The sequence below is a fragment of the Telmatherina bonti genome (genome assembly GCF_933228915.1).
Source record: "Telmatherina bonti genome assembly, chromosome: 19".
Classification (NCBI taxonomy): Eukaryota; Metazoa; Chordata; class Actinopteri; order Atheriniformes; family Telmatherinidae; genus Telmatherina; species Telmatherina bonti.
The window spans coordinates 34,429,426-34,440,861 of record NC_136617.1 but is presented as its reverse complement, the minus strand read 5'-3'; the positions used below and the strand labels follow the sequence as shown (position 1 = coordinate 34,440,861).

Sequence of the window (11,436 nt, the reverse complement as noted above, 5' to 3'; positions counted from 1 at the left end):
TCTTTAAAGTCCTGAAATAAATATGTGTGGACAAACTGACTTCTGCCTTTTTGTTGCATGTTTATTCATATAAAGTCCTCCCCTCGGAAACCAAAGCTACTGTCCCGTGATGTATGTGTGTGTGTATGTGTGTGTGTGTGTGTGTGTGTGTGTGTGTGTGTGTGTGTCAATCTCAAATTCGTCCTTAAAACTCAGTTCAAATATTAATCCCAGCCCTGACATATTTTATGTTTGGAATTTTTTAAGAATATCCTCCCCATTGCTCCATGTATGTCACAGTTACTGTTTTAATCCACCAAAAACCTGTTTGAACTCCTCAAACAGAGAATATATTAATCTCTCACGTAACTGTCAACCACCTCTGACAGTTTGTTATCCCAATACCTCAAAATAAAATTTAATGGTAATTTAAATAATTCTCATCTTTGGGAAATTTTATGTTCATAAATTCAAATTTGGAAACATAAAACCCAGATGTTCAGCAATTCATAAAAACTTTTTTATTCTTTTCTCACAGCCCTTAAAATATTTAAAAATGATTTGAAGAATTGAAGAATCGATGGATAAATAATTTACAAGTTCCAAGAGTTCAATAATCAGCACAGATAATGGTTTTCTCTTGTCTGGATGAGACTGGATCCTATCAGGTGTTGCTGGGAGGCATGAAGAGCTGGAGGATGGAGGAACGGAGCCATCGCTAGCCATGGTGAAGCTTCAGGACAATCAGCTGAAAATAGAGAAAAGATTACAAAAAGGCCATGCATCCTAGTATCTCACACCTAGTCCAACATTAGCATCATATAGTTTGGTAAACATGAAATGGAAAGTCATATTTTATAATAAGTTTCATCTACCTTTCTAATAGTTTCAGCTTTACACATTTTCATAGGCTGATAAATAAAAATTGGTAAAGCCACCTTACAGACTAATAAAGTTATTTTGATATACACCAAAGAAAATTAAACTTGGCAGGCTAGATGAGTGTAAACTTAAATATGACGAGTACTGCTTCTTACATCGATGTCATGTCATTTAAAGCGTGGTCCAGTTCTTCACTGATGGCCTTGTACTTGAGCTTTTGAGCATAAAGCTCATCTATATGTAAACACACAGATCAAAAATGGTGAAACAAGAGATCAACAGTAGCAAATGAGATAAACACATTCTAAAAAGGAATATAAACATTTATATTTCATTATCCTTTATATTGAAAAACATTTGTTCTTTTGCTTATAATTTCAAACACATAAACTGAAGTTAGACGTTTCCAATAAATCATGAAGTGCTCTCATTTTCTGTTTGTTTTTCATTGGAGATCGTTGGAATTTAGGCTGAATTTAGGCCAGATACCACTTGTATCTGAACAATACAGCTGAAAAATCCAGTTAAACATACACACTGTCTCGAAATTTTGAGAAATCTTGTGCTGAATGATGTGGCAGTGATGTTGTTGCATTTTTCCTAAAGGATTAAAGTCCACATGTTGACTGTTACTGAACATCTTGCAGCATTACAACACACATGTAAACCCTGTGTTTACAACACGCATGTAAACCCTGTGTTTACAACACACATGTAAACCCTGTGTTTACAACACGCATGTAAACCCTGTGTTTACAACACACATGTAAACCCTGTGTTTACAACACGCATGTAAACCCTGTGTTTACAACACGCATGAAAACCCTGTGTTTACAACACACATGTAAACCCTGTGTTTACAACACACATGTAAACCCTGTGTTTACAACACGCATGTAAACCCTGTGTTTACAACACACATGTAAACCCTGTGTTTACAACACATATGTAAACCCTGTGTTTACAACACGCATGTAAACCCTGTGTTTACAACACACATGTAAACCCTGTGTTTACAACACACATGTAAACCCTATCTTTACAACACGCATGTAAACCCTGTGTTTACAACACACATGTAAACCCTGTGTTTACAACACATATGTAAACCCTGTGTTTACAACACGCATGAAAACCCTGTGTTTACAACACACATGTAAACCCTGTGTTTACAACACGCATGTAAACCCTGTGTTTACAACACGCATGTAAACCCTGTGTTTACAGCACACATGTAAACCCTGTGTTTACAACATGCATGTAAACACTGTGTTGACAACACACATTTAAACCCTGTGTTGACAACACGCATGTAAACCCTATGTTTACAACACGCATTTAAACCCTGTGTTTACAACACGCATGTAAACCCTATGTTTACAACACGCATGTAAACCCTGTGTTGACAACACGCATGTAAACACTGTGTTGACAACAAGTATGTAAACCCTGTGTTGACAACACACATGTAAACTCTGTGTTGACAACACACATGTAAACCCTGTGTTGACAACACGTATGTAAACCCTATGTTATACAACACACATGTAAACTCTGTGTTGACAAGTATGTAAACCCTGTGTTTACAACACGCATGTAAACCCTATGTTTACAACACGCATTTACACTCTGTGTTGACAACAAGTATGTAAACCCTGTGTTTACAACACGCATGTAAACCCTGTGTTTACAGCACGCATGTAAACACTGTGTTTACAACACGCATTTAGACTCTGTGTTGACAATACGCATGTAAACCCTGTGTTTACAACACGCATGTAAACCCTATGTTTACAACACGCATGTAAACCCTGTGTTTACAACATGCATGTAAACCCTGTGTTGACAACACTCATGTAAACCCTGTGTTTACAACACGCATGTAAACTCTGTGTTGACAACACACATGTAAACCCTGTGTTTACAACACGCATGTAAACCCTATGTTCACAACACGCATGTAAACCCTGTGTTTAAAGCACACATGTAAACACTGTGTTTACAACACGCATTTAGACTCTGTGTTGACAATACGCATGTAAACCCTGTGTTTACAACATGCATGTAAACCCTGTGTTTACAGCACGCATGTAAACCCTGTGTTTACAACATGCATGTAAACCCTGTGTTGACAACACGCATGTAAACCCTGTGTTGACAACACGCATGTAAACACTGTGTTGACAACAAGTATGTAAACCCTGTGTTTACAACACGCATGTAAACTCTGTGTTGACAACACACATGTAAACCCTGTGTTGACAACACGTATGTAAACCCTATGTTTACAACACGCATTTAGACTCTGTGTTGACAACAAGTATGTAAACCCTGTGTTTACAACACGCAGGTAAACCCTATGTTTACAACACGCATGTAAACCCTGTGTTTACAGCACGCATGTAAACCCTGTGTTGACAACACTCATGTAAACCCTGTGTTTACAACACGCATGTAAACTCTGTGTTGACAACACACATGTAAACCCTGTGTTTACAACACGCATGTAAACCCTATGTTCACAACACGCATGTAAACCCTGTGTTTACAGCACACATGTAAACACTGTGTTTACAACACGCATTTAGACTCTGTGTTGACAATACACATGTAAACCCTGTGTTTACAACATGCATGTAAACCCTGTGTTTACAGCACGCATGTAAACCCTGTGTTTACAACATGCATGTAAACAGTGTGTTGACAACACGCATTTAAACCCTGTGTTTACAACACGCATGTAAACCCTATGTTTACAACACGCATGTAAACCCTGTGTTGACAACACGCATGTAAACACTGTGTTGACAACAAGTATGTAAACTCTGTGTTTACAACACGCATGTAAACCCTATGTTTACAACACGCATGTAAACTCTGTGTTGACAACACACATGTAAACCATGTGTTGACAACACGTATGTGAACCCTATGTTTACAACACGCATTTAGACTCTTTGTTGACAATACGCATTTAGACTCTGTGTTGACAATACGCATGTAAACCCTGTGTTTACAACACGCATGTAAACCCTGTGTTTACAACATGCATGTAAACCCTGTGTTTACAACATGCATGTAAACCCTGTGTTTACAACACGCATGTAAACCCTGTGTTGACAACACGCATGTAAACCCTGTGTTTACAACACGCATGTAAACCCTGTGTTGACAACATGCATGTAAACCCTGTTTTTACAACACGCATGTAAACCCTGTGTTGACAACACGCATGTAAACCCTGTGTTGACAACACACATGTAAACCCTGTGTTTACAACACGCATGTAAACCCTATGTTCACAACACGCATGTAAACCCTGTGTTGACAGCACGCATGTAAACCCTGTGTTGACAACATGCATGTAAACCCTGTGTTGACAACACACATGTAAACCCTGTGTTTACACACGTGACATTTAGGACTTTGACAGCACATCTAGGGGACCCAGTAGGGACATTTGCAGGTATAATCTCGTTTGTTTCTGCCATGTGTAATCTACTTTGTTTCTGCCATGTGTAATCTCGTTTGTTTCTGCACATGTGTAATCTCGTTTGTTTCTGGCCATGTGTAATCTACTTTGTTTCTGCCATGTGTAATCTCGTTTGTTTCTGCCATGTGTAATCTCGTTTGTTTCTGCCATGTGTAATCTCGTTTGTTTCTGCACATGTGTAATCTCGTTTGTTTCTGCCATGTGTAATCTCGTTTGTTTCTGCACATGTGTAATCTCGTTTGTTTCTGGCCATGTGTAATCTACTTTGTTTCTGCACATGTGTAATCTCGTTTGTTTCTGGCCATGTGTAATCTCGTTTGTTTCTGCACATGTGTAATCTCGTTTGTTTCTGCCATGTGTAATCTCGTTTGTGTCTGCCATGTGTAATCTACTTTGTTTCTGCCATGTGTAATCTCGTTTGTTTCTGGCCATGTGTAATCTCGTTTGTTTCTGCACATGTGTAATCTTGTTTGTTTCTGCCATGTGTAATCTCGTTTGTGTCTGCCATGTGTAATCTCGTTTGTTTCTGCACATGTGTAATCTCGTTTGTTTCTGGCCATGTGTAATCTACTTTGTTTCTGCACATGTGTAATCTCGTTTGTTTCTGGCCATGTGTAATCTCGTTTGTTTCTGCACATGTGTAATCTCGTTTGTTTCTGCCATGTGTAATCTCGTTTGTGTCTGCCATGTGTAATCTACTTTGTTTCTGCCATGTGTAATCTCGTTTGTTTCTGGCCATGTGTAATCTCGTTTGTTTCTGCACATGTGTAATCTTGTTTGTTTCTGCCATGTGTAATCTCGTTTGTGTCTGCCATGTGTAATCTCGTTTGTTTCTGCCATGTGTAATCTCGTTTGTGTCTGCCATGTGTAATCTCGTTTGTTTCTGCACATGTGTAATCTCGTTTGTTTCTGCCATGTGTAATCTCGTTTGTTTCTGCACATGTGTAATCTCGTTTGTGTCTGCCATGTGTAATCTCGTTTGTTTCTGCACATGTGTAATCTCGTTTGTGTCTGCCATGTGTAATCTCGTTTGTTTCTGCACATGTGTAATCTCGTTTGTGTCTGCCATGTGTAATCTCGTTTGTTTCTGCACATGTGTAATCTCGTTTGTGTCTGCCATGTGTAATCTCGTTTGTTTCTGCCATGTGTAATCTACTTTGTTTCTACACATGTGTATTCTTAAACTCCCATACTGGCTCTTATAATGTTATTCATTATGTTATAAATATTAATTTCTTTAGTTATTTTCTTGCGTTTACAGATTTTTTCTGTTGTCAATAATGTATTTTGAGTTTTAGAACAAGAGATAACAACACGCTTTTCAGTGAATAAACAACATACCTCGGTGATACAATTTGCACTGTATTATGTGCTTCTGTACCTTATTTATCCACATTAGTATGATATGGCAACAACTAAGATTTGCCATTGTTTTATGCAGACAATTAAGGTCTCAGAAAATGTCTAATTCATTCTTTTAAATTACATTTGGATTTTCATTGGCTTAATGTCTGAGGGACCATTTTGGTTTTCATTTCTGAAGTGTGTACATCTGTACCTGTGTTATTTGGGAGCAGAAAAGGAGATTTTTGTATTTTGCAAATAAAGTTTCATCTGAGCGAAGCTGCACTAAATGGACACAAGGCGACCTGTCTCATCCTGCCTGCTATTTTATCCACCCTGGTATGGGCTCGCACCACAGACAATGGCAACGTTGAAGTGGGAACATTGAAGCCTGATTATGTAAGAATTGCTCCCATCTGGTGGTGCCAAAAAGAATGCAAACAGCTGAGTAGTGCTCTCTGGCACCTCTCTGTGTGTGGGCATGTTATTACCACTACAAGCGTCTCCAATGTGAAAACATAAAAATCTTTCAGAAGTCGGAGCTTCTTGGAGAAGTCGGAGTCCCGTCAGCTGATGAGGTACAGGTTGGTTATGGATGCCATCCCTATGATGTGCATATGAGTGTGACAACAAGAAAGGAGACGCAGATATTTCTTTGCATCTTTTATCAAATAAAGAAGGAAGTTGTCAGAGATGGCGTTCAGCCGGTAGGAGGTCTGATTGGACTGCAAGTAGCTGTCTGTGCAGTGAACATTTGTTCAACACAAATTCTGGGTCAAGAATTTGGAGTAGCTCCAGTGTTTTTTGTTGTTTTTGTCAGTTTTGTCATTTTTGCGGTTTATAAACCTTTTTATTTATTTAGAACTACTTTATGTTGGTTTTTGTGCATTTTTTGTGATATAATTCTGTTAGAGCAGTGTACAAAGGAGAAACCATTGGGGATAGGACTCGGTGTGAAACATTCAATTCCAACTGAAATGAGGAGGCAAAGCTGGGGCCAAAGAAAAAGCTAAGGTAAACAGTAAGAAGCAGGGCCGTCGCAGGGAGGTGCGAGAACTCCCTGCAAACTCAAAATGCAAGGCCCAGCTCTTTTACATAGAAGTGTATTACACATGTATAACCGTCACATGGGAATAGATCCATTATGTTCCCATTCTGTGTTCAATCTAGAATTTTGCAGGTGGGGCTGATCTCACGGTTTGCAGGTGATTTAATGATTACAGAAATGGGCGGCAGGTGCAAATGTGTTGCCGACTCCCTATTTAAATTAGGGTTTGGATGTGACGTGGTTTGCAGCACGGCAAGTTTGGAGAACATGACCTACAACGAAGACATTTTGACTGACACAAATAAACGCTGTATGGGAACAGATGTATGCCTCCATCTCTGTAGCTGCTCCTTCCATGTCTGCAGCTGCTCTGTCTAGATCTGCAGCTGCTCCCTCCAGGTTCAGCTCGGCGGCTGCAGTTTCCAGGACTGTGGCTGCTCCTTACATTTCCTGTAGCTGTTCTCTTCCTGGTTGCCATTTCCACCGCTAACTTTGCCCCCTCCCCCCTTCACTGTCTCCACATGTCTATAAAAGAAGAGGTTGGAGCTGAACTCAGGAAACTTCAGCCAGGAAAGGCTGTTGGTCTGTGTAGAGTGTGTCCAAAGCTTCTGAGGGACCGTGAAGGGCAACTAGCAGTCCCTCTTTAGATACTCTTCAATACGAGCCTTCAGGAGAAAAGATGCTACGGAAAGCCGATTCCAGAAATCGGGTGACCAGTGGAGCTGAATGGTTACAGACCAGTGGCTTTGAAATCTCCCTCAGTGAAGAGCTTGGCTCCTTGTCCATCACACGAATCACAGAGGATCTAGACCCCTCCAGTTTACTGACCAGGACCACCTGGGAGTTCTTTACACGCGACACTGGGTATACGCCGACCTGGACGACCTGGTTCTTATGTCAGGATGATGTTTTTCACTTCTCCAGTGCTTTTACCACAAGAGACAATTCCACATAGAGACAATCTTATGAGTATGGGTGTTGCCCCCTCCCCGACATCCTGGATTATGGACTATTTTGACATCCAGACCTCAGTGGGGTGGGCTGATGTGTTTCTGAGACACTGGTATGCAGCACTGAGGCTCCACATGGGACTGATTTTCTTTCCACCTCAGCTTTCAGATAAAACTCAGTCCTGCCACATGCAGAATATTCAGACGATACAGATGTTGTGGCGAGGGTTGGACAGGAAGGGGAGTACAGGGACCTGGTGGAGGTCTTCTCCAAATGGAGTAAAAGGTTCTGTCTCCTCCTGAACACCACCAAGATGAAGAAGCTGGTGGTGGATTTCACGAGATCTAAAACACCTAGCCAGCCAGAATGGGGAGGGAAATAGAGACTGTGTAGTCCTATAAGTACCTGGGGGAAGTTCTAGATCAGAAGCTGAAGTGGTCTTTAACACAGACAGAACAGACAGGAAGGGACAGAGTCACCCTTTCTTCTTCAGGTCCTTCCATGTCTGCAGTGACAAGCTGCAGATGTTCCATCACGCTGTCAGAGAACGAGAACAAGATCATGGATTCAAGCAATCATTTTCTTCCTCTGGATGTCTAGAATGAGGGTCAAATGACAGGTCAGCATGAGGACATGCGAGTAGATCTGCTGCTCCTCCACAGAGGAGCCAGACGAGGTGTTTCAGGCATCTGCCTCCGTGGAGAAGTGCTCCTGCTGGGAGGAGAACCCAGGGAGGATCCAGAACACAGAGGAAGGACTACGTCCCTGGTTTGGGAATGCCGGGGATCTCCTTGGATAAGCTGGAAAAGTGGCCAGAGATGTGGAAGTCTGGGCTTCTCCCCTGAGGCTGCTAACCAAACTTCCCAAACTCCGTAGACGGGAAACAGTTACTACAGAAACTTCCGTATGGGATTAATTTATTTTTTCATTTAGTATATTTACATTTAGTTCAGGCAACGATTTTTTTCTCACTAAATTAAAGTATGTGGTCAAAGTGCACATCATTTGCATAATTTTATTACAAGCTAGTTTTTCAGTGTGTGCTTTCAGAATAACCACATCACTAACCACATCACCAAGGTGACAACTGAAAATTTCACTTTAAAATGTCAAACGGGCAATTCTTCTTTCAAGATATGGAAACCTCAAGATCTATAGACATAGAGTTTGTAGAAATAAGTAGCATACCTTCCAAATCGTCTATAGTCTTCTCCAGCTTGGCTACAGACCTTTCAGCAAACTCAGCTCGTGTCTCAGCCTGAGAGGAAACAAAACTTCGGTTGGGATGTCGAACAGTGCAAGAATTACCTTTATAAATGACTTAGCAAAACTATTCAGGATCATAAAATGTTCTTTGTTTCTTTATATTTACCTCTTTCAGCTTGTCAGTCAGGATCTTTATTTCTTCTTCATACTTGTCCTCCTTTTGAGAGTACTGTGAAGAAACACAGTTACACTCAGTTCTGCATCATGTCGAATGACCGTTGGCACATAAACAATCAGATTATTAACCATGCTGTGAAAAATGGAGAATATCTGATTATTTGAATCTCCCTGTAAATGTAGGTTCTGACGCTGTACAAAGTTGTTTGGACAGAAAAGGACGTTGATCCGATTAAGTTGCTGCAGCTGTGATCACAAAGATGCCAAACAGGGGAAGTTACAGACTTTCGACACCACTGTATCTTCTTCAGAACAGTCTTGTATTTGTTTGATAGCAGCGTTAGTCCGTCAGTCTGCTGTGTGGCTGTCCTGGCTTACCTTTTCAGCCTGCGCCTCCAGAGACTTCAGGTTGTTGGTGACGTTCTTCAGTTCCTCCTCCAGTTCAGCACATTTACTTTAGGTTTCATTCCATAGAAATAAGAGGAAAAACAGGCGGCAGTAAGGATACCAGTGCAGGCTGGAGGAATTGGGACAAATATATCTGTTGGTAGTGTTTGATAAACAAAGAAACAAATGAATTTATTAATTAATGCGGTTAAGCATTGGTAGCAGCGTTCAGACCATCATATTAAAGTCAATTAACAGCGCATATTTTACTTCTACAGACATGTACAGAAATGCTTTTCTAATTATTTTCTAATTAAATTATTTATTTAATCTATTCTACAGAAATATTTATTAGATAATATATTGTCATATTTGTACAACAGAAATATTCTATTAAAATTGGCCAATGGAATTTTCTAGTCCTCTTTATCAGTAAAGTTGACATCTATTCTATTCTATTCTATTCTATTCTATTCTATTCTATTCTATTCTCTGTTGTATTTGTTATTCAATGAGTTGCAGTGGGTCGGTGACTCTTCTAATCTCCACTGATGTGGCAACTTTGCAAAAATACCATCATCCTTTATGCCTACATAGAAAACAGCCTTTGGACAGGTGTCTAGGTGTCCACTAGGTGTCTAGGTGTCCACTAGGTATCTAGGTGTCCACCGCGGTGTCTAGGTGTCCACTAGGTGTCTAGGTGTCCACTAGGTGTCTAGGTGTCCAATAGGTGTCTAGGTGTCCAATAGGTGTCTAGGTGTCCATCGTGTCTAGGTGTCCACTAGGTTTCTAGGTGTCCACCAGGTGTCCACTAGGTGTCTAGGTGTCCACTGTGTCTAGGTGTCCACTAGGTGTCTAGGTGTCCACTAGGTGTCCACTAGGTGTCTAGGTGTCCACTGTGTCTAGGTGTCCACTAGGTGTCTAGGTGTCCACTGTGTCTTGGTGTCCACCGCGGTGTCTAGGTGTCCACCGCGGTGTCTAGGTGTCCAGTAGGTGTCTAGGTGTCCACTAGGTGTCTAGGTGTCCACTGTGTCTTGGTGTCCACCGCGGTGTCTAGTTGTCCACTAGGTGTCTAGTTGTCCACTAGGTGTCTAGGTGTCCACTAGGTATCTAGTTGTCCACTAGGTGTCTAGGTGTCCACTAGGTGTCTAGGTGTCCACTAGGTGTCTAGTTGTCCACTAGGTGTCTAGGTGTCCACTAGGTGTCTAGTTGTCCACTAGGTGTCTAGGTGTCCACTAGGTGTCTAGGTGTCCACTAGGTGTCTAGTTGTCCACTAGGTGTCTAGGTGTCCACTGTGTCTTGGTGTCCACCGCGGTGTCTAGGTGTCCACTAGGTGTCTAGTTGTCCACTAGGTGTCTAGGTGTCCACTGTGTCTTGGTGTCCACCGCGGTGTCTAGGTGTCCACTAGGTGTCTAGTTGTCCACTAGGTGTCTAGGTGTCCACTAGGTGTCTAGGTGTCCACTGCGGGGGACACAATGCATCAAGGGGTTAAGATGTTCACACAACATATATAAAGAAAGTACAAGCAATATATCAGGTTATCGTATTAAAAACTTATTCAGTATCTGAATGAGTTCATATTGGAATATCCGGCTGCAGATGTGATGTTGATGCGACACTTTGACCTTCTAGCTTTGAATGATTCCAAACTTGATGGTCTTGTCCTTGTTTTCAGACAAAGTATTGGTCAGTATTTAGGTTTGGACACTCACGCCTCGGCCAGTTCTGCCCTCTCCTCTGTACGCTCCAGCTCTCCTTCTACAATCACCAGTTTCCGAGCTACCTGGGGGGAAAGCAGTACATTTAGACCCGGTTCTACGTCAGGTTTGTGTATTTAAACATGTCCAAACTCAATGCATGGACAAAAAGAGAAAAAAAGAAATAAAATACTGACAGCTCACACTGAGGGATGCGTGTCTTTCAAAGGTGGAGCGTTCACATGCTCTTTGCATGTGTTTAAAGGAGAAAA

The 11,436-nt window shown here is 41.2% G+C and overlaps 1 protein-coding gene across 1 annotated transcript in view; it reads right to left on the bottom strand.

Annotated features, from left to right (window-relative positions):
• Window positions 1-481: 481 nt before the first annotated feature.
• The window catches only part of LOC306770173 (tropomyosin alpha-1 chain-like), a 30,609-nt gene continuing 19,654 nt past the window's right edge, over window positions 482-11,436 (bottom strand). Inside the window, exons 5-10 of the mRNA XM_079258999.1 lie at window positions 11,180-11,250; window positions 9,459-9,534; window positions 9,070-9,132; window positions 8,886-8,955; window positions 1,017-1,095; window positions 482-727 (exon numbers count right to left, since the gene is read on the bottom strand). Coding sequence (XP_079115125.1) covers window positions 724-727; window positions 1,017-1,095; window positions 8,886-8,955; window positions 9,070-9,132; window positions 9,459-9,534; window positions 11,180-11,250 — 363 coding nt within the window. The 3' untranslated portion in view covers window positions 482-723. The remainder of the gene's footprint in view (window positions 728-1,016; window positions 1,096-8,885; window positions 8,956-9,069; window positions 9,133-9,458; window positions 9,535-11,179; window positions 11,251-11,436) is intronic.